This window comes from Mobula hypostoma, chromosome 24, assembly GCF_963921235.1.
Source record: "Mobula hypostoma chromosome 24, sMobHyp1.1, whole genome shotgun sequence".
Taxonomy (NCBI): Eukaryota; Metazoa; Chordata; class Chondrichthyes; order Myliobatiformes; family Myliobatidae; genus Mobula; species Mobula hypostoma.
The window spans coordinates 46,932,615-46,960,417 of record NC_086120.1 but is presented as its reverse complement, the minus strand read 5'-3'; the positions used below and the strand labels follow the sequence as shown (position 1 = coordinate 46,960,417).

General features: G+C 41.2%; 1 protein-coding gene across 12 annotated transcripts in view; it reads right to left on the bottom strand.

Moving 5' to 3' along the window:
• Nucleotides 1–27,803, bottom strand: part of LOC134337446 (transcription factor 12-like) — a 187,013-nt gene that overhangs the window by 32,904 nt on the left and 126,306 nt on the right. For 7 of the 12 annotated variants that reach the window (XM_063032460.1, XM_063032458.1, XM_063032459.1 and 4 more), the window contains 7 exons: nucleotides 23,845–23,947; nucleotides 13,624–13,763; nucleotides 6,780–6,927; nucleotides 3,128–3,192; nucleotides 2,696–2,774; nucleotides 1,619–1,692; nucleotides 324–530 (listed from right to left, as the gene is read on the bottom strand). In XM_063032460.1, coding sequence (XP_062888530.1) covers nucleotides 324–530; nucleotides 1,619–1,692; nucleotides 2,696–2,774; nucleotides 3,128–3,192; nucleotides 6,780–6,927; nucleotides 13,624–13,763; nucleotides 23,845–23,947 — 816 coding nt within the window. The remainder of the gene's footprint in view (nucleotides 1–323; nucleotides 531–1,618; nucleotides 1,693–2,695; nucleotides 2,775–3,127; nucleotides 3,193–6,779; nucleotides 6,928–13,623; nucleotides 13,764–23,844; nucleotides 23,948–27,803) is intronic. The other 5 variants (XM_063032463.1, XM_063032462.1, XM_063032457.1 and 2 more) reach the window with 1 other exon arrangement.

Below are 27,803 nucleotides of genomic sequence, written 5' to 3'. Positions count from 1 at the left end.
AATTAGTCATTTTAAATTATCATGTGATTAGGCTAGGGTTAAACCAGTGGGTTGCTGACAGTGCGGCTCGTTGAGCTAGAAGGGCCTGTTCTGCGCTGTACCTCAAAATAAACAGAAAACCTGGATGAAACACCAATTCTCGGGAGACTTGACAGGTTCATTGCAAGTGTTCCAACACCCCAGATCTTGTTGATAACAAGATATAGATTTCAAAACAATACTTCAGTAACTAATATATACAAAAGGAGATGATTTCACCATACTGTGAAATAAACAATCATGCAATGAGCCAGTTTAAATGACTGAGAAGGTGGAGCTCTCACCATAGAATGCCGGTTTGCTGGCAACAGGACTGGGGGTGTGAATCCTGTGCTTAAACCTCCGACTGGGCCATTGTGCGATGGCCCTATTAATACATGCAAGTCACCGTGGTTACTGGGCATGGTTGTTGCTGACCCAACAGCGTGACTGCGCAGCACGTGAATGGCGTCGTCCAGTCTGTCTAGCCGATCTTCCATTTTATTCTGCTGCTTGGAAAGGAAGTTAAATATTCAAATATGTCTATAAGTAAGAAGCAAAGGGCAGCAGTAATTATATGCACCATTGCGACCAGCTACCTGGAAGTAAACAATCAAATATTTTAGTCACTGGAAGTGTGGAATTTAGAGGATTTAAAAAAATATAGAACATGATGTTGTGCCGACCTTGTAACTACTCTAAGGTCAATCTAACTCTTCATGAGAATGATCCTGGGAATGAAAGGGTTAACTCACGAGGAATGTTCAATGGCTGTGAGCCTGTATTTGCTCTAGTTTAGAAGAATGAGATGGGATCTCATTGAAACTTACCTCATACTAAAAGGCCTAGATAGAGTGGACGTGGAAAGGATGTTTTAAATAGTGGGGGAGTCTAGGAAAAGAGGGCACAACCTCAGAATAGGACTTCTGATTAGAACAGAGATAAGGAGAAGTTTCCTAGCCACAGGTGAATCTGTGGAGGGGAGGCCAAGTCAATGGGTATATTTAAAGCGGAGGTTGACAGGCTCTTGATTAGTAAGTACATCAAAGGTTACAGGGAGATGGTAGGAGAATGGGGCTGCCAGGGATAATAGATTAACCTCGGTGGAATGGTGGAGCTGACTCGACGACAGAATGGCCCAAATCTGCTCCCATGTCTTTGGTCTCGTGGTCTTTTAAGACACAGCAGCAGCATTCAGCCCAACTCTTCTGCTATTCGATCATGGGTGATTTATTATCCCCCTCAACGCTCTTACTTTAATTTTAATTAAAAACTTTCAATACTAACTTTCTGCTCAATTCAGGTGGTCCAGGTACATGGAGAAAAGTTTAATTGAATAGCAAAATATGAAATATTTCTTTTCACTAAGAGAACAACATAAAAACCACAAAACACAATCACAGACACAGCTTACTGCTGGGATATAATTTTTGCAAAGAGCTCTATTCATTTTTAAATTAAATACTAAAAGAAAGGATAGTGAAGAGCATATAACCTCTTCCAAAATGTGTTTTTGTTGCACTGAAATTATTTACAATTAAAATTTTGTACAATGCAGATCCAATATTGCAAAATATAAATTCACTATGAAAAATCCTACCAGGTTATGTAGCGTCCCTTCGTAAGTCGGTGACAGTGCACCTTGGCCCCCGGTTCTAGACCACTGACCTGTACCTGTAGAAAGACAGATAACCAATTTTATTCAAATAAACACAGTAGATTCCAGTTAATTGGGACACATAGGGACCTGTACATTTTGGCCCAATTGAGCGGCCACCCCAATTATCTTAAGTTTCATGGAGACAGGCAAAAATGTATAAAAATCCCAAACTTAGTTGCAAATTATGTATTTAAGTTAAATACAGAACAAATTAGAACACTATCAATAGTACTACAGTACTATAAAAACTGTGTGTTAGTTCCTAATAGTTATCGACAGAGGAATTCATCCAGTGTATGCAATGAACAAAATCAGCATTGACACCTAGTGCAGATAATGGACTGCCTTCATACAATGTTGCTGGTGAATGCATCCTCCAAATCTTCATTTTCATCATAACATTCAAGATGATTCTCGACACCTTTAAATTCATTAAGGTTCCCAACTTGTTGAAGTAGTGAAATCATTTCATTTTCACTCCCAGCTGTTTCTGGCATCTCCAAGCCCAAAATGCAGTGAACAAATCAGTTCTGAATTGTCTGACTGCTTATTTCTCACCAACTATCAGTGACAAAAACATCACCATTTTTTGAACACAAACACAAGCAAAAGACACTATCTAAAATTTTCGTTCTAAGCATGGAGTAGTGTTGAATGTCCACACAAGTGCACGTGATTGACACTAGTTAGAAACTGTTCGGCAACTGTGTTCTGCCCAAATTACGCAGCATGGAATCCCAAATAAGTGAAGGGAATCCTGGCAATCTTCTTGAATATTTTTTTGTTCTTCAAGAGTTGTCCCAAATAAGCAGCTGCTCCAATTAACTGATGGCCTAATTAACCAGAATCCACCGAAGTTGAAATAAATCATGCAGTTTCAATCTTGAACACTGGGTGGTGCAATAGCCCCATCTTCTGCGAGGATAAAAACAGCTGCACTGTTCAAACACAAGCAGTGATTCAGGATGTGGAGAAATACAGCATTTCTGTAAGACCACTGGGAAAAATAATAAATACCTGCAATTGCCTGTGGGGAGCCAACTGGTGTTGATGGATTTGAATGGAAGTTATTGCTGGTATGGTCTGGTGAATAAATCTGGAAAACAGGCAAGTCCCCAAACTAAAGTTATTTGATAGTAACACAAAGGCACCATATACTTAACTGCATCCAAATCAACACTGCATATTGATACCTGAGACATGGACAGTAAATACATCTACTATTCTAATTTTAGCTGCATTAAATATTCCAATCCATTCAACAGTCTGTGTTCATGCCAAATAAAGAATGTTAAATAAACCCTTACAATAAGATTGTTATACAAGTTATTATATAAAGCTGTCAAGAATAATCTTGGACTGAAATGTTGACTGTTTAATTCTTCCAGCATTTTGTGCGTGTTATTCTGGATTTCTAGCATCTGCAGAATCTCTTGTGTTTAAGCTTACCGAGGCTAGAGCCTTTCCCAGTGCGTCACAGGTCTGTGGGCTGCCAGATGAACTTCCTCTATTAGCTGAAATCAGAAGAGATGTGTTAACAGGAAACCCAGCAGGCTGAGGCTTTGTAAGGTATTGGTCAGGCTGCACTTGGGAGTATTGTGAGCAGTTTTGGGCCTCTTGTCTAAGAAAGGAAGTACTGGCATTGGAGAGGGTCCAGAGGAAGTTCCCAGGAATGAAAGAGTTAACAAGTTTTGGGCTTGTACTCCCTAGGGTTTAGAAGAATGGGGGGGGGGGTGGTATGTCATTGAAACCTATTGAATATTGAAAAGTCTGGATAGAGTTGATGTGGAGAGTATGTTTCCTATAGTGGGGTAGTCTAGGACCAGAGGACAAAGACTCAGAATAGAGGGACATCCATTTAGAATAGACTTGAGGAGGAATCTGTTTAGCAAGAGGGTGGTGAATCTATGGAATTCACTGCCACATACAGCTGTGGAGGTCAAATCATTGGGTATATTTAAACCGGAGGTTGATAGGTTCTTAATTAGTATGGTTGTCAAAGGTTATGGGAGAAGGCAGGAGAAAAGAGCTGAGAGGGATAATAAATCAGACATGATGGAATGGCAGCGCAGTCAAGAGCCAAACAGCCTGATTCTGCTCCTGTATCTGATGTCCTTACTCAACTAGGAAATATTGAATCTTGAGAGAGACCTTTGATCATGGAAGTGACGAAAGAAATAAAAGCTTAAGGATAGATAACACGCATTGCAAAATTTGCTAGAACAGAACACCAGTGTATGCAGTTCTGGTCACCTACAGGAAAGATATCAGTAAGATTCAAAGAATGCAGCAAAAAAAATTCAAGGCTGCTGGCCTCCCCAGATTCGAGGACATTTTCAAAGAGCAATGCCTCAAAAAAATGGCATGATCATTAAGGACCCCCATCACCAGGGACATGCTCTTTTCTTCTTACTACCATCAGAAATAAGATACATGAACCTGAAGACACACACTCAACATTTCACGAACAGCTTCTACTCCTCCACTATCAGATTTCTGAGCACGCAACCGACTAACCGATGAACACTACCTCACTATTTTCATTCTACTTTAGTTTTTAAAAAATATACATTTCTTATTGTAATTTATAGTTCAAAGTTGGAAGTAAATTATTAAAGTGTATATATGCCACCATATACAGCCCTCATTCATTTTCTTGCAGACATGCTCAATAAATCCAATAACCATAATAGAATCAATGATGAACCACACCAACAAGGTGGAGAACAAGTGTGCAAAGACAACAAACTCTGCAAATACAAAAAGAAAGAAGCAAATAATACTAATCAATAAATAACCGATAATTATTGAAAACATGAGATGAAGAGCCCTTGAAAGTGAGTCCATAGACTGTGGGAACATTTCAGTGATGGGCAAGTGAAGTTATCTCCTTTGGTTCAACAGCCTGAGGATCAACAGGAATTAACTATTACTGAACCTGGTGCTGTGAGTCCTAAGGCTCATGTACCTTCTTCCTAATGGCAGCAGTAAGAAGAGAGCATTACCTAAGTGGTGGGGGTCCCAGATGATGATGATGCTTTCCTGCAACAATGCTCCGTGGAGATGTGCTCAATGGTGGGGAGGGTTTTACCCATGATGGACTGGGCCGTATCCACTGCTTTTTGTAGGATTTTCCTGTTTGACGGCATTGGTGTTTCCATACCAGGCCATGATGCAACTAGCCAATATTCTTTCCACCACACATCTATAGAAGTTTGTCAAAGTTTTAGCTGACATTCTGAATCTTCATAAACTTCTAAGGAAGTAGAGGTACTGCCATGCTTTCTTTGCAATGGCACTTACGTGCTGGCCCAGGAGGGATCCTCTGAAACGATAACACCAAGGCATTTAAATTTGCTGATATTCTCCACCTCTGATCCCCCGATGAGGACTGCTTCATGGATTTCCCGTCAATAATCAGCTCCTTGGTCTTGCTGAATTTGAGTGTTGTTGTGGCACTACTCAGTCTCCCTCCCTTACGCTAATTCAGCACCACATTTGACTCAGCCTATGATAGTGGTGTCGTCAGCAAACTTAATTTTTAAAAAATCTATTATACTGTACTACTGCAGCAAAACATCAAATTTCATGACTTTTTCCAAGTGATATTAAACCTGATTCTGATGTTGCTGGGACTTGAAGATGTGAGTTACAGAGAGAGGCTGAATAAATTAGGAACATCGAAGATTAGAAGAATGAGAGGATATTTGATATAGGTATACAAAATTATGAGGGATACAGAAAGGGGAAATGCAAGCAGGCTTTTTCCACTGAGGTTGGGGGAGACTAAAACTAGAGTTCATGGGTTAAGGGTGAAAGGTGGAATATATAAAGGGAACCTAAGGTGGGGGGGACTTCTTCACACAGAGGGTGGTGTGAGTGTGGAACGAACTGTCAGCGGAAGTAGTGGATGTAGGTTCAATTTCAGCATTTACTTGGGATAAGTACATGGATGGGAGCAGTAATGCAGGACTATGGTCCAGATGCAGGTTAAGGGCGCAGGCTCGGAAGAGAAGGACGTTCCTTTAGAACAAAGATGAGGAGGAATATCCTTAGCCAAAGGGTGGGGAAATCTAAGGAATTCTTTGCCACAGATGGGCGTGGAGGCCAAGTGTTGGCCAATTTATCAGGTACAACTGTACACCAGCTCATTAATGCAACTATCTAATCAGCAAATCATGTGGCAGCAACTCAGTGCATAAAAGCATGCAGACATGGTCAAGAGGTTCACTTGCTGTTCAGACCAAACATCAAAATGGGGAAGAATTGTGATCTAAGTGACTTAAGACTGTGAAATGATTGGTGGTTTGAGTATCTCAGAAACTGATTTCCTGGGATTTTTTTCACTCACAACAATCTCTAGAGTTTATAAAGAATGCCATGCAAAACAAAAAAAAAACATTCAGTGAGCAGTCGTTCTGTGGGCAAAAATGCTTTGTTAATGAGAGAGGTCAGATGAGAATGGCCAAACTGGTTCAAGTTGACAAGGAGGTGACAGTAACTCAAATAATCATGTGTTACAACAGTGATGAACAGGAACAGCATCCCTGAATGTACAACACGTCGAACCCTGAAGTGGATGGGTTACCGCAGCAGAAGACCATGACCTTATATTCAATGGCCACTTTATTAGGTACAAAAGGTACCTAATAAAGTGGCCACTCAGTGTATTTAAAGTGGAGGCTGAGTGGTTCTTCATTAGCAAGGATGTCAAAAGTTACAGGGAGAAGCCAGGAAAACTGGGTTGAGAGGGGTATTATAGCAGCCATAATGAATAGGTGGAGCAGATTTGATAGGCCAAATGCCCGAATATTCTGCTCTTCTGTATTATGGACTGGGCAGAGTAATGGTTTGGCATGGACTGGACGGGTCGAAGGGCCTGTCTCTGTGCTGTAGTGCTCTATGACTCGATGCTAAACTTCAGATGACACTGGGTGTCAACCAACTCCATTGACCACAGGAGGTATCTGCCTCACTCACGAGGGGTGCGGTGCTCGAGGTGGATCCTACTTAAAAACCCAGCTGAACGGAGGCAATGGTCTTCAGAACCCCAAACAGATGAACGCACACCGCGCACTCTTGCACTGAAAGACAGACATACTCATGATGGATTCCGTCCCACTGATTGGCGGTGTGTGAGATGAGACGCCGAATGTAGCTGAACCTGAGTTACTGCTACAGTGGAAACCCGACATAGAAGGAAGACTCCCATTAACTTCTGTCGATGACACTGTGTGCATTGGATAACCCTGTAAAAGAAAGCAACAATTTCACTAACTTCTTCATCACTGCTATCAGAACCAATTACCTTCTTCACATCCACATCCCACTGGTGCTGCCACATTCCCCAAACTTTAATTTTATCTTTTCTGTTACTGTCACATTAACATTTATTTTTGCACTATTGTATTTTACAGTATTTTTAAGTCCTGATGAATTGTTTCAGCCCGAAGTTCTAACTGCTTATACCCTTCCACAGATGGTGTCTGACCTGCTGAATTCCACCAGCAGTTTGAGTCCTGATGAAAGGTTTCAGCCCGAAGTGCTGACTGTTATTCCTTTCATTAGATGCTGCCTGGCCTGCTGAGTTCCTCCAGCATTGTGTGTGTGTTGCATGTGTATGTAGTTGTTCAGTGTGTCCTGTAGTGGTTACACTTGTATGATTCGGGAAAGCTCTGGAAGCTTCTTTGGGTCTACGTCATTTGAATAGGGGCCGTTTGATTTGCTGACTCTTATAAGACCACTAAACTTAGGAGATGAATTAGGCTATTCAGCCCGTTGAGTCTACTCCTCCATTCCTTCATGGCTGATTTATCATCCCTTACAACCCCACTTTCCTACCTTCTTCCCATAACCTTTGACACCTGGCTAATCAAGAACCTATCAACCTCTCCTTTAAATATACCCAATGACATGGCACAATGCAGGTCTTTCTCTCTCTCACACTCCCGTACACAGTGCAGTTCTTTCTCTCTTTCTCTCTCTTAACACACACGGAAACAGAGTGCAAGGGTATCTTTCACACACAAACACAAAGGATGCAAGTATATCTCTCTCTCTCTCTCACACACTCATACATATAGCTACACTTTTTGTGGTGGACAGAACAGAGGTGCTACCTGAAGCACTTCCCCAGTCTGTGTTGGGTCTCTCTCACCAATGTAGAGCAGGTTGTACTGGGAGCACCAGATACAGTATATGACCCTGACTAAAGTTAGAGGTGAAGTGTCACCTCACTGCAAATCTGAACTGAATGTTCTTTACCTATGTGTAAAAAAAAGAGCTGCATCTTTCTCCTGCATCTTCCTCCCTCCCTTCACTTACTTGACCTCTATTACTGCCCATTTTCAATTCTTTTTGTTCTATTGATGCTTAATAAAATGATAAAACAACAGGTTTTGTGCCTCATTCCTGACTTCTGAAAGAACCTTAGATTAAAGATATTCGAATCCAACATCAGTAAGTTGTGGACATGCTATGTTGGCACTGTGTTGGTGTGGTGACACTTGTGAGATGCCCCCAGCACAATGCAAGCCATGATGCAAAGAACACATTTCACTCTATGTTTTGATGTACATGTGACAAAAAAAATTTAATCTTTTTCTTTATTTGAAACAGGTATGTAACTGCCAACTTTCTAAGGTTTGAAGTTAGGCTAAATGTTGAGGTGTTATCTTTACATAGTAAGAAAATAAATATTTGTGAAATTTGTTATTTCATGGTAGCACTTTGGTGCAATGTATAAAAATGTTCTTATGGTGTTCAGATGTTGCCTGACCTGCTGAGTATTCCCAGCTATTTTTGCTTTTATTTCTTTGGATGGGGGCGCTACGGTGTTGTGGCAGTTAGAGCAATGCTATTACAGCTTGGGGCACCAGAGTTCACAGTTCAATTCAGCATCCTCTGTAAGAAAGTTTGTACTTTCTTTCTGTGAAGTGTGTGTGGCTTTCCTCCAGGTGTTACAGTTTCCTCCTATATTCCAAAAACATACCAGTTAATATGTTAACTGTTCTGTGAGGAAGCTAGGGATAAACAGAGGGGTTGCTGGGCAGAGTGGCTTGGTGGATCGGAAGGGCTTGTTCCAATGCTGCATCTCTAACAAATAACAATGGCAGCCCCACTGTGTATCTAAATATTACACAGCCCAACATATCATCATCATCATCATGTATTGTGTCGTATGGTGTGGGTAATCATAGTCTTCCTATCCCTGACCATGCTTGTTCCTGGCAAATTTTTCTACAGAAATAGTTTGCCATTGCCTTCTTCTAGCAGCGTCTTCACAAGCTGAGCGACCCCAGTATTTATCAATACTCTACAGAGATTGTGTGCCTGGCATCAGTGGTTGCATAACCAGGGCTTCTGATATGCACCAGCACTCATCTGACCATCCAACCTAATTTGGGGTGTTGGGGGGAAGCAGGTGTTACACCTTGCCCAAGGGTGACCTAAAGACTAGCGGAGGGAAGAAGCGCCTTACACCTCCTTTGATAAGGATGTATCTCCACACTGCCACCCAAGTCCTACATACAACCTTGTGCAAAAAATATACCTTACTGTCTTTCGGATGATGAAATTAAATCTACCTGAACCAAGAGAATTAAAGATTTTAAATTTATTCACCAAAGCTGCCTGAAGACCTGGCTTGAATTCTGATGCCACGATAAAATCAGATCTACACTCCCATTAGTCACCGATGCGGCTCCAGATGATATCAATAATTCCAGAAATGTAACACTATGTTGCCTATGTTTTCCAAGTCGTTTGTTATCAGCAATGCAATCTGCTAATAATGAGCGGTTGGGCCACTAAAGAGGCAGAATAAAAATATACTGAAAAAGGTTTTTCTAACAAGATAAGGAATTCTTAATCCATTCACAAAACTAGTCAATTCCAAATCACCCAGCAGAACTAATAGTCTTAAATAAAAAGATTTTTGCTTGCTCTAATTGACCAGAAACAAACAGAAAATTCCAAGTGTTTTTGGCTCATTAGAACCAACCACAGCTAAACTGGCATATAAAAAAAAATCACGATCATTTTTTTAATGTTCAAGAATGTTGGCCTGCACTGCACACCAAAGTCATGAGAGAATTTACAGTTAGAACCAGAAAGATATAATTTTGTTTAATCTGTTACAGCATGAAAGCTCACCCACAAAGGCGAGAGTTGATGGTGCGTAATAACTTTGTGGTTATCGCCAAAATACAGCTAAAGAACATGGCTTTTGATGTGGATATCTAATGGTACGTAGCTTTAGAATGACCCAACTCTAGGATTTGAAAGCATGTACCAACAGGTTAAAGGACAGCTTCTATCCTGCTGTTAAAAGACTATTGAACATTTCCCTAGGACAGGGGTTCCTAACCTTTTTTATGCCATGGACCAGTATCATTAAGCAAGGGGTCCATGGACCTCAGGTTGGGAACCTTTGCTCCAATACAATAAGATGGACCCTTGGCCTCACAATCTACTTGTTGTGACTGCACCTACCCGCACTGCACTTTTTCCGTAACTTTAACATTTCATTCTGCATTCTGCTATTGTACATCCTTGTACTACATCAGTGCACCATTGTAATGAGTTGATCTGAATGGATGCTATGCGAGGTAAGCTCTTCACTGTACATTGGAACATTAAAAAACTAATTTTATCAATTTTTATAAATAAAATGGATATACTGCTAGGGGTGTTGGCAGAGGCAGATATACATTCAGAACATTTAAGAAACTCTTAAATGATGATAGATTCTTTAGTCAGACAAGGGTGAATCTGAGAAACTTATTACCACAGGCAGCTGTGGAGGCCAAGTCTGTACGCGTACTTAAGGCAGAGGTTAACAGATTCTTGATTGGTCAGGGCATGCAGGCATACGGGGACAAGGCAGGAGACTGGGGCTGAGAGGGAAAAATGGACCAGCCATGGTGAGTGGTGGAGCAGACTCAATGGGCCAAATGGTTTAATTCTGCTCCTGTGTGTTAAGGTTTAACAATGGAGGGCTATGTGGGAGGGAAAAATTAGATTGATCATAGAGTAGTTTAAAATGTTGGCACAACATTGTGGGGTGGAGGGCCTGTACTGTACGGTAATGTTCTATGTTATCTGTTAAGGAAATCACATTGGTTATGGGTGTATGTTCGTAATGTGAATGATTTCTGAGTGTAGAGTAGAAAAGATGGATTAAAGGTAACCTCTTTAAGGGAAAGGACAGGTTAAAGGATAAGGGAGATTGAAACATCAAGGTGAATGCGTAACTTTGAAGATTGCTTGGGTGTTTCAGCGCTCTGCAGATTCTGGGAGACAGAAACAACGTGTGGGAACCTCATGGCGATAACCCTGTGGATGGGAGGGGGGAAGGCATTGTTCAATTCCATTTTCCCAATTAAAGTGAGGAAGGAGAATGAAGCATAGAGGCCAGTGCGGAGGCTGAGCGTTTGCTGCCTGCCTTCTGATGGCTCTGCTACACAGAGGGAAGGGTCTGCTGCTGGACCCAGAGAGTGTTCCCCAGGTTTTCTGCATTTTGGATGTGCACTTCCACTGTAGACTTTTTTTTCCAGTCTTACAGTGCTTTCATATTCTGTGTTTTTCGCCTGATCTTTCCTTTTTTGTGCGGGGGGGGGGAGGATTTGGGATTCAACGTACCTGTTCTGCTTTGTTTGTGTTTTTTGTGTGGGAGGAGGGATTTGGAGATTGATGTGCCTGTTCTGTTTTTGTTTGATTTGGTGCAGAGAGGGAGGACTTTGGGGTTTAATTCTCTTTTCTTTATTGGTTTCATGGCTACCTAGAGAGGAATTTCAAGTTGTATACTTTGATAATAAACGAATCTCTGAACCTTTGAAAGGTGACCACTCTAAGGGAAAGGACGGGTTAAAGGTAACCACTCTAAGGAAAAAGATAGGTTAAAGGTAACCCCTTTAAGGAGCAACATGGCATGACAGTGTAGCGGTTAGCTTAATTCTATTACAGCGCCAGGAACCCCGGATTAATTTCTGTCGCTGTCTGTAAGGAATTTGTATGTCTTCAATCACATGGGTATCATTGGGCAGTGTGGGCTCATGGGCTAGAAGGGCTTGTCACCGTGCTGTATCTCTAAATAAAATAATAATTAAGAGTTTATCTTCAGCAGCAGTTTTGCTTTGAGAACTACTGTTGTTTCCATATTAAACAAAAAACAAAATGCTGCACAAACTTAGTGGGTGAGGCATCATCTATGGAAGCGAATAAACAGTTGATGTTTCGGGCCGAGGCCCTTCATCAGGACTGGAAAGCAAGGGGGAAGACAGTTAATAGTATAAAGAAGTGGCAGAGGCAGAGGTAGAGACTTACAGAAGGCAATAAAATTTTGAAAGGCAAAAGTCAAAATGTCAGCCATTAAGAGCGCATGCAAGGGGGTAAGTTCAAACTAAGTTTATTATAAACACACAAATGGTGGTGCTTGGAATGCATGGTCAAGGGTGGTGGTGGAGGCAAATAAGATGAGGCATTTATGAGGCTTTAATTGGCAAAGAATGTAGGGAAAGATATTGTTTTCACCTTCGTGTTCGCGGCTTGTTCTAACCAGTCCATCGGAAACTGGATCCCATTACAGGAATACATTTTGCACTACTTAACTTTAACTTTTAATTTATATAGGTTTGTTATGTATTGTACTGTACTGCTGTCACAAAACAACGGATTTCATGACAGTAATATTAAACGTGATTCTGATTATCAGTATACACTCAGTGGTCATTTTATGGGCATGAGAGGGAAATGAATCAGCCATGATGAAATGATGAAGCAGCTCAATGGGCCGAACAGCCTAATTCTGCTCCTATTTCTTACGGTCTTATGATTCTGGTTCTGACTCAAAGAGCCTTTTGGGAAGAAGGCAGGAGAATGGGGTTGAGACGGATAATTAATCAGCCGTGATGACATGGCAGAGTAGACAGGAGCTGAACAGTCTAGCTCTGTTCTTAGGTCTTATGTTCTTATTGAATTTCTTTAGCCGCAGAATTCATTACCACAGACAGCCGTGGAGGCCAAGTCAAAGGGTTGATTAGTCAGGGCATCAAAGGTTACGAGGAGAAAGCAGGGGAATGGCGTTGAGAGGGATAATAAATCAGCCATGACAGAATGGTGGAGCAGACTCGATGGACCAAACGGACAAATTCTGCTCCTATGTCTTATGGTTTATTACATTTGTCCCGCGAGGGACCTAGTTACTCGACTGAACGTCACCACCAATACTAAACTGCTAGTCTCAAGTGACACTATGCAGATGGAAGTATTTTACTAATTAATAAAGTATGACGTAGATTCTAAATAGTTTTCTTTTCCCAGAATTACTGATGAAGGAATTAATAGAATTAAAAAAACATGTTTTTGCAATTAAAATCTCAACAGAAAGGTTTTACAATCCCCATATTACCCTCTTTCACTTCTATACTTCTTTGCAAATACTTTGCATTCAGTCTTAGACTTGACCCAAAAGTCATTTAAGCGTGACATCAGATTACACATGCAAAATGTAAAGTGAAACATTTGAAGCTAGACTGCCTGTCCAGAAATGCTGTTAAGTTGCCTTAAATAAGCCATAATTCCAAGCAGTTTGTTAACAGCAGTTGGAAAATTGCTTTGGCTCACTCAGAGCTGATTTGAAAGAACTCTGAATATAGTTGCAGGAGCTTATACATTTAAAATAATTTTAAGAAGGTGATAGACACAAAATTTAACCTGAGTTATGGTAACCATGCATTCAGCAGTGGTCAAACAATTTAAGCGATAATGCAATTACCATCCAATTAACTTGCAGAAATAAAATCAGTTTTATCGCTTTTTTCCACAATGCAGGAATTTCCTCGCATGCTAACATTCTGCACAATCACTTCCTCTCACAATTAATTGGAGCTTCCTCACTTTGCGACCCCAGCACTGCTAGCACTCTGGAGATTAAGAACATTTACCAGGCGCTCCTGTGGATGAAGGTTGCTGTAGCCACTCGCTTGGGACAAATGGGTTGTCGTATTTCCCATCAAGCCACCGTAACTTGGCTGAGCCATTCCACTGGACGAGCTCCAGACGTCAGGACTGTTGTGAATACCATCTAAAAGTTAAAGAGCTTGTTTAAATATCCGCAGACTTCCAGAACGGAAATATACACTCTCTGGCCACTTTATTAGGCAACTTGTACACTTGCTTGCTAGTGCAAATATCTAATCAGCCAATCATGTGACAGCAACTCAGTCCATAAAAGTGTGCAGACATGGTCAAGAGGTTCAGTTGTTGTTCAGACCAAACATCAGAAAGGGGAAGAAATGTGATCTAAGTGACTTTAACTATGGAATGATTGTTGGTGCCAGACAGGGTGGTTTGAGTATCTTAGAAACTGTTGATCAGGGATTTTCACATGCAACAGTCTCTAGAGTTTACAGAGAATGGTGCAAGAAACAAAACAAAAAAAAAAATACAGTGAGCAGCAGTTCAGTGGGTAAAAATGCTTTGTTAATGAGAGGTTAAAGGAGACTGGCCAGACTAGCTCAAGCTGACAGGAAGGCAACAGTAACTCAAATAGCCATGTGCTACAGCTGTGGTGTGCAGAAAAGTATCTCTCAGCACACAACATATTGAACCTTAAAGTGGATGGGTTACAGCAGCAGAAGACCGCAAACATACACTTAGTGGCCACGTTATTAGTTTCAGGAGATACCTAATAAAGAGGCCACTGAGTATGTAGTTAAATAATTATTACATTTTTTCAGTAAGTGCTAAGTATTCTATGTCCATTTTTGGTTGGCTACACCTATTACCACACAACCAGACAAAATTTGTTTTTTTTTAAAGAAACAATGGCAAAAACGAGGAATTAGATAAATAAGATTCAATGCAGGGAAACTCCATGATATAGGGAGGGCAGAGCTATGTTTATTCAAAATAGAGATAGATAGGTACTTTATTGATCCCAAGGAGATTACAGTGTCACTGTAGCATTACAAGTGCACAGATATACAAATATTAGAAGTAAGAACTAAAAAGTAAGTTACCTCAAAGTCTAACAGAAGGGGGTCATCACTTCCCCGGCTATAGGTCAACTCATTATAGAACCTAATCGCCAATGGTAAGAATAACCTCATACAGCGCTCTTTGGAACAGCGCGGTTGTCTTAGTCTATTACTAAAAGTGCTTCTCTGTTCATCCAAGCTGGCATGCAGAGGGTGAGAAACATTGTCCAGAATTGCCAGAAATCAATCACCCGATGCTATTGACCCAGCACACCACCGCATAGAAGTTTGTACTGGCGTCAACAGACTGGTAGGACATGTGAAGGAGAGGCCTGCATACTCCAAAGAACATCAGTCTCCTCAGGATGTAAAAGGCAACTCTGGCCCTTCTTGTACACAGCCTTTGTGTTGGTGTTCCACTCAAATCTGTTATCCAGGTGCACCACAGATACTTGTAGGTCCTCACCACATCCACGTCCTCACCATCAATAGTAACAAGAAGCAATGCAGGTTTAATCTTCCAGAAGTCCATCACCATCTCCTTTGCCTTATTGATGTTGAGCTGCAGGTGATTCAGTTTGCATCATTTGACAAAGTCCTCCCTTCATACACCCAACTATTGCTGAGTCATCAGAGAATTTCTGCAGATGACATGACTGTGTTCTATCTGAAGCATTCGGGTTCTCACGACCAGACTATGTAACGGTTTCTTCCCCCAAGCCATCAGACTCCTCAATACCCAGAGCCTGAACTGACACCAACCTACAGCCCTCTACTGTGTCTATTGTCTTGTTTATTATTTATTGTAATGCGTGCACTGTTTTGTGCACTTTATGCAGTCCTGGGTAGGTCTGTAGTCTAGTGTAGTTTTTGTGTTATTTCATGTAGCACCATGGTCCTGAAAAACGTTGTCTCATTTTTACTGTGTACTGTACCAGCAGTTATGGTCGAAATGACAATAAAAAGTGACTTGACTTGACTTGACATTAAAATCTGAGGTAAAGAAGGTAAGCAGGAAGGGAACCAATACATGTCAGGTACCAGTTAGGTAGCCCATTATCCAGGAAACAATGGAAGTGCCAACCTGCACTGAATGGAGCTTCTCCCCCCAGCAACAAGGACTGTATGGTATTGAAGGCATTTGAGAAATCAAAAAACATGATCCTCACAGTGCTACCCTGCTTATCCAAATGGGAGTAGGCTCTGTTCAGCAGGCAGATGACAGCATCATTGACTCCAGTATACCCCTGGTAGGCAAAATGCAGGGGAATCGAAGCCTGATCTGACCAGTGGTCGGACGTGAGCCCGGACCAGCCTCTCTGGGTCATTATGAGGTGTGAGGTCAGGGCCACTGGACCACACGTTCCACCCCCCCCCCCGCCCCCAGTCAGGAGCCTTTCCAATCTAAATAAGTTGCAGACTGATCTTCCATCATATGAAGTCATTTCACTTATTCATGTGTCAAGAAACACGAGTTGAAATCAAAAAATGAGTGATTCGGCCTTTTCTCCTTGGAGTTATGGTGGATGAGAGGTGACCTGATAGAGGTGCCTCAGATGATGAGAGGCATTGATCGTGTGGATAGTCAGAGGCTTTTTCCCAGGGCTAAATGGCTAACACGAGAGCGCACAGTTTTAAGGTGCTTGGAAGTAGGTACAGAGGAGATGTCAGGGGTAAGTAGTTTTTTTTTTACGTAGAGAGTGGTGAGTGCGTGGAATGGGCTGCAGGTGACAGTGGTGGAGACGGATACAATAGAGTCTTTTAAGAGACTCCTGGATAGGTACATGGAACTTAAAAAATAGAGGGCTATGGGTAGCGCAAGATAATTTCTCAAGTACATATTCGGCACAGCATTATGGGCCGAAGGGCCTGTTTTGTGCTGCAGGCTTTCTATGTTTCTGTTTCTAAAATGAATCTCAAGTATATATGGTGACATATGTACTTTGATAATAAATTTACTTTGAACCTTGAGAAGAGATTAGTTTAGTTGGCCATTTGATTATTAACTTAATTGGTTCAGCACAACATTGTGGCCGGTTGGATCTGTTTCTGTGCTGTACAGTTCTATGTTTTATGCTTTGCGGTACCAGTACAGTGCAACACAGCAGTAAAGTTTCATTTAAACTGGTGCAGGGAGAAACCTTGGCACAGTGGATTAGAGACACCCTTCACCGTGGGAAACTGTAGTTGAATCTAGCCCAGACTCATAGGGTAAAAGTTTCCTCTGCTGAGCTGTGAGTCAATGAGATGTGTGTGTTAGAGCAGCGCAGCTCAAGGTGAACATGAGCATATAGCCATGAGTCCTGAATCCAGCAGTAATTGGACAATCTCAGCTGGATAAACAGCAGGACATCTTGGCATAAGAACTGGAAAAATACAACCAGTGCTGTGTAGGGAGTTCTTCAGGGATTAGGTTAACAGTATGTTTTTGGAGAGGCTAGAAGGAATTTTAAAATTTGTATCTGATAATCCCTCTTTCATCTCAGAGTACTCGCTGGTAGCACTGAGTGGCTAGAAAGGAAAGTATTCCGATTATCTTTTGGAGGTGAGCATAATAATTAGTAAAAGTAATTTTTTGGAAAATGCTAGATCTTTTGTGTCTATTCTTATCACACAACCAGCCAATTATTTTAAAGGAACAATGGCAAGTGAAGAATTAAGATACTAAATAAAATGCAGCACCAGTGAATCCCACATTACAGGGAGGGTGGAGTTGTGTTTAGTCAGCACTGAACTGATTCCACAACCTATGGACCCACTTTCAAGGACTCTACAACCTATATTCTCATCTATCTCTTACTTTTCATCTCTCTGTATTGTCCCCTCCCTCTTTCTCTCCCCGAATCTACCTCTTCTCTTTCCCTCTGTCGCTCCCTCTCCAGTTATCATTTTTTTTGTATTTGCATAGGATTTCTTCTTGCACACTGGTTGTTTGTCAGTCCTTTTGAGTAGTTTTTCATGATTCTTTTGTATTTCTTTGTTCTACTGTAAATGCCTGCAAGAAAATGAACCTCAGGGTTGTATATGGTGACATATATGCACTTTGGTAATAAATTTACTTGGAAGTGTTTTTTTAAATTTACTTTGCACCTCAATTTTCCATAATGTGAAGCGGCTTCATTTATGCATATGTCAAGAAACACAGGTTGAAAACAAAAAAAAGTGCTGATTTATTTACTTCTTAACCGCTCCTCCCCACTCCAAACACACACCCATACAAATTCTGCAAGAGTGAATTTTATTCTGTATCTCAAATTTTTGGGTAGTGATTTGAGAAATCTGTAAAAGTAAGTCTCTGTAACTCAAACAGTTGTAACATGAGGGCTGTGTGTACCCCTTTCCCAGGTTATTAAAAAATCTGTTTCAAAACAAATGTATCTGAGTAGATTTGGTGATTAGAACATTACTTTCCAGAGTAACCTGACCCAACGTTTTCAGTTCGGTATAATACAGTTAGACCATAACACCATAAGACAGAGGAGCAGAATTAGGCCATTTGGCCCATCGAGACTGCTCCGTCATTCCATCATGGCTGATTTATTATTTCTCTCAACCCCATTCTCCTGTCTTCTCCCCATGATCTTTGATGCCCTGATTAATCAAGAAACTATCAACCTCTGCCTTAATATACCCAATGAACTGGCCTGTACCACTGTCTCATCTCTCTTCTAAATGGACGTCCCTCTATTCTGAAGCTGTACCCTCTTGTCCCAGACTCCCCGACTATAAGAAACATCCACTCTACCCAAGGCTTTCAAAATTCAGTAGGTTTTAATGAGATTCCTCCTCATTCTTCTAAACTCCAGCGAGTACAGGCCCAGAGCCATCAAACGTTCCTCATATGTCAACCTTTTCATTCCACTGATCATTCTCATGAGCCTCCTCTGGACCCTCTCCAATGCCAGCACATCTTTTCTTAGATAATGGGTCCAAAACTGCTCACAATACTCCAGGTGCAGTCTGACCAATACCTTATAAAGCTTCAGCATCACATCCTTGTTTTTATATTCTAGCTCTCTTGTTATAGTAAACCTTGTGCAAATGTAAGAGATACTAGCAGTATAACAGAATCTACCGATCATTTAAAAAGGAGATACCCTTCCTAAACTGGGTGTAAGAAGACTACACCTTGAAGTCTTCTATACCTCTCCCATTGAAGTGTCTTGGTCCAAAACAATGGCTCTTTCAAAGTTCAAAGTAAATTTATTATCAAAGTACAAAGGACATATGTGTCACCAGAAACAACCCAAGACCCATTTACTTTAATACAAATAAATGAAAATAGTAACAACAATAATAATAATTATCAAGAACATGAGATGAAGAATCCTTGAAAGTGAGTCCTGTCCATAGATGCTGCCTGATCTGCAGAGTTCCTCCAACATTTTGTGTGTGTTGCTTTGGATTTTCAGCATCTGCAGAATCTCGAGTTTATTACTCATTCTTAACCATGTTTTACAAAAGGAAAATGGAGATATTGCAATTTGTAGAATCACCTTTACTGACCTCAAACCAATTAAGTATATCCTTTCAACAGCCTCCAATATTCAAGATTGTTTAATGTCATTTCCAGTACACAAGTGTAAAGTAGAACAAAATAATTGTTACTCCGGATCTGATGCGGTACAAAAAAGCACAAGATAACTAACACTAAAAATAATAAAAAATAAAATCTAAAAGCTTTATGACTAATATTTAAATATTTCAAGTTATCCTGATTATCAACTGACTAGCAAGTTGGATTATAACAAGTAGATGGGATCACCGAAGACAAAAGGCTACAGACACTGGAACCTGATGCAACAACCAAAATGCTGGAAGAACTCAGCATGCTAGACAGCATCTGTGGAGGAAGTATGGACAGATAATGTTTCAGGTTGAGACCCAGATGAAAGATCTCGATCTGAAATGCCAACTTTCCATTTCCCTCCACAGAAGATGCTGAACCCACGGAGTTTCCTCAGTGTTCTGTGTTGTAACAGATGGACTCTCTTCATTTAGAAGCCATTACTCTGAGACAAAGGACGTGGTGGCCAATCCCAGGAGAACAGCTGACATTATCTAACAAGTCTTATAGGAAAGGTTGAGTCTTTTCTCTTTGGAGCAGAAAATGAGAGAATGAGAGACTTGTTAGAGATGTACATTGAGGCATAGATGGAGTGGAGAGCCAGCGCCTTTCCTCAGGCATTGATGGCTGACACCAGAGCCACTATTGGAGCGGACTTTGAGCTAGACTAAAACGGAGGGACCCAGATGAGAAAAGAACTGATGTTCTGCTGATTTAAGTGCTGAGCCAAATTAAAAGATGAAAGCGTTGAGACCGAGGGTGGAGGATGAACCAGTGTTCAACTCACTACTCCGTGTCAGCCAGGATCCCCCATGTGAGACCACCTCGTCTGTTTTCTTCTGACTCATCTCCCTCTCTTTGCGCTACTACTATTGGGTGCGAAGTGTAAGAGTCTTCACTGGCTGCACACATCTCAGTGTTAAACTGGCTCTACAGCTGTGGGCTCACTTTTAGTGAATCTGCTGTTCATATTCCGTGTATTATTTGTTTACTTTTTTCGCACATTGGATGTTTGCTGGTCTTTGTTGTGTGGGGTTTTCATGGATTCTATTGTGTTTCTTCATTTTGCAGCTGAAGATGAATCTCAAGGTTTGTACTACATGGTATACATACTTTGATAATAAATGTACTTTGAACTTTAAAAGTACTTTCAGGGTGATTGGAAGAAGGTATATATGGAAATATCAGAAGAACACTTTCTCCCCCTCACAGAGAATGGTAGGGGGATGGAATTTACGGTTGGGATTGCTTATAGATGCAGATACAAGGATGAAAGAAAAATGGAGAGATTATGTACCACATTGATGAAGGAAGAGCAGTAGATATAGTGTATATGGATTTCAGCAAGGCATTTGATAAGGTACGCCATGCAAGGCTTATTGAGAAAGTAAGGAGGCATGGGATCCAAGGGGACATTGCTTTGTGGATCCAGAACTGGCTTGCCCACAGAAGGCAAAGAGTGGTTATAGACGGGTCATATTCTGCATGGAGGTTGGTCACCAGTGGGGTGCCTCAGGGATCTGTTCTGGGACCCTTACTCTTCGTAATTTTTATAAATGACCTGGATAAGGAAGTGGAGGGATGGGTTAGTAAGTTTGCTGATGACACAAAGGTTGGAGGTGTGGTGGATAATGTGGAGGGATGTCAGAGGTTACAGCAGGACATTGATAGGATGCAAAACTGGGCTGAAAAGTGGCAGATGGAGCTCAATCCAGATAAGTGTGAAGTGGTTCATTTTGGTAGGTCGAATATGATGGCAGAATATAGTATTAATGGTAAGACTCTTGATAGTGTGGAGGATCAGAGGGATCTTGGGGTCCGAGTTCACAGGACGCTCAAAGCAGCTGCGCAGGTTGAAATCTGTGGTTAAGAAGGCATACGGTCTATTGGCCTTCATCAATCGTTGAATTGAATTTAGGAGGCGAGAAGTAATGTTGCAGCTATATAGGACCCTGGTCAGACCCCACTTGGAGTACTGTGCTCAGTTCTGGTCATCTCACTACAGGAAGGATGTGGAATCCATAGAAAGGGTGCAGAGGAGATTTATAAGGATGTTGCCTGGATTGGGGAGCATGCCTTATGAGAATAGGTTGAGTGAACTTGACCTTTTCTCCTTGGAGCGATGGAGGATGAGAGGTGACCTGATAGAGGTGTATAAGATGATGAGAGGCATTGATCGTGTGGATAGTCAGCGACTTTTTCCCAGGGCTGAAATGATTGCCACAAGAGGACACAGGTTTAAGGTGCTGGGGAGTAGGTACAGAGGAGATGTCAGGGGTAAGTTTTTTACTTAGAGAGTGGTGTGTGCATGGAATGGGCTGCCGGCAACAGTGGTGGAGGCAGATACGATAGGGTCTTTTAAGAGACTTTTGGATAGGTACATGGAGCTTAGGAAAATAGAGGGCTGTAGGTAAGCCTAGTAATTTCTAAGGTAGGGACATGTTCGGCATAACTTTGTGGGCCAAAGTGCCTGTATTGTGCTGTAGGTTTTCTATGTTTCTATGTAGGAGGGAAATTATCTTGGAGTAGATTAAAGGGTCAGTACAATATTGTGGGCTGAAAGGCTTGAACTGTTCTGTGTTACACTTCTCCTAAAGCTAAGGCAAGCAGCTATTGTGGCATTTTGTGGAAATATCAAGCAACCCAAAATAAAATTTAAGAACCTACTGAACTCCTGAAGGAACTGGGTCCATTTGAACTGTGTCTATATGGACTTGCAGAAGAAAGTGCCCCCAGGAAGTCTAATCTTGTTGCCTTTAAGAGTCTAAGGAAGGTTCAGTTTGCAACTTCTCAAGATCCACAAGGAGTTGAAGTAAACTGGGCGACTGGTTCATTCCACGTATTTCGATGGTTTTCAAACTAGGCAAATGCCTCAGTACACCTGAGACTACAATGTAACTGACTTACTTTGACGCAGCCCTGTAACTAAACCTCAGGTCACACTGCATTGAGGAACAAATTAAACGCAAACCACTAGATCTCATCAATGTTAAAAATACACACATTCAGCACTCTATAGTGCAAAATACCCAAGGGGTTTCCCCACAAAGAGCAGAAGTAGAGTATCATTTCTATTTCAGTCTACATGATAATACACCTTCGTGAATCAAAATGCTATTTTACAGCTACTGATTTACAAACAAAAATGCATATATGTCATATTTAATATTCCAGAACACCTCCTAAAATATATTCATTTCTATTACTATCATTTCCTTATTTAGAAATACAGTGTGGAACAGGCCCTTCTGGCCTACCAAACCATGTTGCCCAGCAACTTACTAGTTTAACTCTAGCTTAATCATGGGATAATTTACAATGACCAATTAAACCTACTAACCAGACTGTGGGAAGAAACCAGAACACCCAGAGGAAACCCATGTGCACACGAGAAGAGCATACAAACTCTTTAGAGAGGACGCTGGGACTGAACTCCGATACCCTGAGCTGTAATAGTGTCGTGCTAATTGCTACGCTACCGTGGCATCGATCACATTTTCCATGCACTTGGGTGATATTCGTAAGTACTTTGAAGCAGTAAGTAAATAGAATTAAAGATAACTGAAATTAAGAACAACTCTTCTTAGTGTAATAGATAGTTGAAACAATACTGGGCATAAGTCTGAGGTACATATATATACAGCCAGGATGCCCGAAGACTTTTGCACAGTACTGCATTTGTCAACGTGGAGCACAGCATGGGTGTGGGACAGAGCAGAGAATGAATGCCAGAGGCAAGAGGTGGCACGGGTGAAGACACAGCCAGCTCTGAGACACCAGGCAACGTCATTTGATTCCAAACAATTGTTTTATTGATCTTTACAGAAGGTCTCTCTGGTGCTTCCTGCTCCCTCCCCTCTCCCTTCCTTTTTTCCCCTCCATGATTCAACCTCTCCCTGTCCCCTTCCCCTCTCAATCCTCAATAAAGACATACCAGAATCACTCACATACGTCATGATTATTTTTTTGTGTGATAGCTATACAGCGCAATACATAAAATTACTACAGTACTGTGCATAGAATTAAACATACATGAAATAAAGAACAACTCTCCCCCGGTATAATAATGCAGATTTCTTTAAAATTTTTTAAAAATGTATTAATGAAGTTGGCACACAAGGCGTTTTATCAGCTGAAAATCATGAGTCATTTTCCAAAATTTGAGAAAACACGAAACATTCTCTACTGGGGATGCCAAGGTTGTGCAGCGGTCAGGGCGACACTATTAAAGCCTGCAGTGGAGTTTGGAGTTCAGTTCTGGCAACAAAGACTGGATAACAGATAGTGCACTTACCAACAAAAAAAGGGCAAAGGGAGGAGTACAAATGTCTTAAGAGACACCACAGCTTGGGGCATTCTGGAGTTCAATTCCACCATCTTCTATAGAAAGTCTTTACGCTCTTCCTGTGTGCGTTTGGTTTCTTTAGGTGCTCTATTTTCCTCTCGCAGTCCAAAGATGTACTGGTTAGTCGGTCATTGTAAATTGTCCCCTGACTAGGCCAAGGTTAAATTAGGTGGGTTGCTGGGTGGTGTGGCTCGTTGGGCCGGAAGAGCCTGTTCCGTGCTGTATTTCTAGATTAATAAATAATCTCACTACTAATTCAGATAATTAACTTTACCTTGAATATAGAATGAGCCTGGAAATACAGAACCTGAAGGCTTGGATGAAGAATACCCAGCTGAATCCCTGCTGTATTCTTCACTTGATGTTGAAGCGTACACCTATACAGGAGAACAAAACAATGTTAGTGTGATAATACTGAGGTTTAAAAACTTTCAATGTCTTTAAATCAATTAGAAGCACTTATTGACATTTTCCTGTCAGTCTTCACTGAGGAAGACAGTAGCAGTATGCCAGAAATTCGAGTATCGGGAGGCAGAAGTGGGTGTTATTGCTATTATGAAGGAGAAGGTGCTTGGGAAGGTAAAAAGTCTAAAAGGTAGATATGTCACCTGGACCAGATGGATTACACCCATGGTTCTGAAAGAGGTAGCTGAAGAGATTATGGAGGCATTAGTAATTATCTTTCAAGAATCGCTGGATTCGGGAATTGTTCAAGAGGACTGGAAAATTGGAAATGCCACTCCACTCTTAGAGAAGGGAGGGAGGCAAAACAAAGAGAATGATAGGCCAGTTAGCCTGACTTCAGTTGTTGGGAAGATGTTGGAGTCCATTGTTGAGGATGAAGTTTCAGGGTACTTGAAGGCACATGATAAAATAGGCCAAAGTCAGCATGGTTTCCTTAAGGAAGTAACAGACAGGACAGGCAAGACAGAGCCAGTGGATCTTGTTCCCTGGGCATGCCAGTAGCAATATTTCATTAGGAACTTGAGGATATTTGGTATGTCGCCAAAGATTCGGAATTCTAATGGCGGAGTGGAAGAGCTGTTCCTAAGATGTAGGTTTTCACTCTCTCATATCTCCTTTGCAGTGAGAAGAGGGCCTGTCTTAGATTTCTTTTGTCAGTTTTTCACTCTACAGAAGTTCAAATTAATGGTAGTCAGGAACTAGTTATGTTATTTGCACCAAATTTTACCTTCATCCAGCTAAATGAAACATTTGGAACGAATCAGAGGATGCTGAAGGCTATATGCAAATACAAGCTCTTTTTCATCCCTGACACAAATATCTGACTCATTCTAATTGTAGTTCAAATCAATTTCCCATGAACATTGCCCATCTTTTTGCTATTTTTGTACTACTTATTTATACACTCAGTGGCCACTTTATTAGGTACACCTGTCCATTACTGCAAATATCCAATTAGCCCATCATGTGGCAGTAACTCAATGCATAAAAGCATGCAGACATAGTCAGGAGGTTCAGATGTTGTTTGGATGAAACATCAGATTGGGGAAGAAATGTGATCTAAGTGACTTTGCCTGTGGAATGATTGTTGGTGCCAGATGGGGTGGTTTGACTATCTCAGAAATTGCTGATCTCCTGAGATTTTTGCACACAACAATCTCTGCAATTTACAGAGAATGGTGTGAGAAACAAAAATACAGTGAGTGGCAGTTCTGTTGGTGAAAACACCTTGTTAATGAGAGGTTGACAAGAAGGCAACAGCAATTCAACAAACATGCGTTACAACAGTGGTGTGCAGAAGTGCGTCTCTATACGCACAGTACTTAGAACCTTTAAGTGGATGAACAACATCAGCAGAAGACCACGCTGGGTTTCACTCCTGTACCTAATAAAGTGGCCACTGAGTATATATTTCTTCTTGTAACTTGTAATTTTAAAAAATTTTCTTGTACTGTATTGTTGCTGCAAAACAACAAATTTCACAACATGTCAGTGATAATAAACCTGATTCTGAAACAATCTCAAATGATTGACAAAAGCTGCTGAAGCCAGTCTAAACTGTAGCTTATATAGAGTGCAATTTTCATTCTATCAGCAACAATTTGCATTTAAATAATGCTTTTCACTTTGCATACTACGAAGAAAATTTTATGCTGAGCCACACAGAGATAACGGGGACGTTGTACTTAATGAGAAGCTGGTATGGAGAGGTGACTGCACAGGATTGGAAAAAGCTGCAGAAAGTTGAAAACTTAACCAGTTCCAGCATGGGCATTAGTGTCCCCTGTATGGAGGACACCTTCATAAGGCGATGCCCCAGAAAAGAGGCATTCATCATTAAAAACCTCAATCACGCAGGACATGTCCTCTTCTCCTCGTCACCATCAGAAGTACAGGAGCCAGAAGAAAAAAACACTCAACATTTTAGGAACAGCTTCTTCCCCTCTGCAGTCAGATTTCTGAATGGACAATGAACCCATGTACACTACCTCTATTTCTTTTGCTCTCTTTTTACACTACTTATTTGTTCTTTTTTAAATACATTTCATGTTATAATTTATTATGATTGTTTTTATTATTATGTATTGCAATGTATTGCTGCTGAAAACCACATTTCACGGCATATTAAACCTGATTCTGAAGGCTTCACACAAGGTGGAAAAGGGGAAGAGCCAAGCTGGAGCGAGGCAACCTCAAACAAATACTGAGCACACAAGCACTAAATAGCTCAGAAGTATAAAAGGGTTATACATATAGTTTTGTGCAAAAGTCTTAGGCACAAATATAGCTAGGTTGCCTAAGATTTTGCACAGTACTGTAGTAATTTTATATATTGCACTGTACTACTGCTGCTGCAGCAAAAAAAAACACCATTTCCTGAGTACGTGTGTGATGATAAACCTGATTCTAATATGGGTCTCTATTGTGGACCGAGAGTGGGAAAGAGGCAGGGAGGGTGGAATCATTGCTGGGATAAAGGAAGAGGAGGAGCGGAAAGCATCAGAGGGACCTTCTGTGATTATCAATAAACCAATTGTTTGTAATCAAATGACCTTGCCTGGTGTCTCAGGGCAGTGTGTGTCTGCACCCGCGTCACCAGCCCCCCCAATCCTCTGCCACCAGTTCCATGCCCCTCCCACTACACGCTACCTTTGCCATTTCCAACATCCTTTGCTCCTGCCAGATTTACAAACTCTCTCTCTGCTCCACGTTGACAAATACAGTACTGTGCAAAAGCCTTAGGCACCTTTGCCATATATAATGTGCCTGAGATTTTTTTTTGCACAGTACTGCACATTTTCCAAGAACAATTACATGAACATGGAAACAAGATTAAAACATTTTTACCTCAGCTAAAAAATCTGAAGCTTGCCAAATACTCTTCCAATTAACTCAAACTCATACCATATTTTACCTTTATTTTTGATAGGTACATTAAAACACAGTGAAATGCATCTTTATTTGTGCCAATGACCAACATAGCCCAAAGATGTGCTGGGGGCACCCCACAAGTGTCGCCATGCTTCCAGCACCAACGCGGTATGCTTCAATGTACATATGACAAGCTAATCTTCTCTGCTCTCTCATCACACATCATATAGTGCATCCAAAGGATACTTCGCTTTTTCTCTCTTTCCTTAAATCTATGCTTTTAGTATTCGATCCACCCAGGAAAAGACCTGTTGCCCTATCTATCACTCTCAAGTCATTCCTTGGACTCAGTCTCCAGAGAAAACAATCCCAGTTTGTCCAACCCTTTTTTTTTAGATGTTCAGCTTTATTTGTCACATGTACACAAAAATATACAGTGAAATGCTTTTTTGCATTAATATACAACACACTCCGAGAATGCAACGTTCCCTCTAATTTATCTTAAAGCTGCACATTACTCTGAGCAGGAAAATTTTACATGGCCTGTAAACCGTGTGGCAAAAAAGGCTGAGTGGGAGCATTCATTCACCCAATTGAGAGGGGAGTGTGAGGATGTGCTGGGAGAAGCCCACAAGTGTTGGGAACATAGCACGTCACAACTCATAACTCTAACCTATACATGTTTGAAATCTGGGAGGAAACGGAGTACCCGAAGGAAACCCATGTGCCCATGGAGAGAACGTACAAACTCCTTACAGACAGCAGCGGGATGTGAACCCCAATGTTCCATTCACTGGCACTGTAAAATGTTATGCTAACTGCTGAACTACTATGCCACCCATGGGCCATATTGCCCATGTGACCATACTTGGATGGAGTCTACCATGTTACACTTTC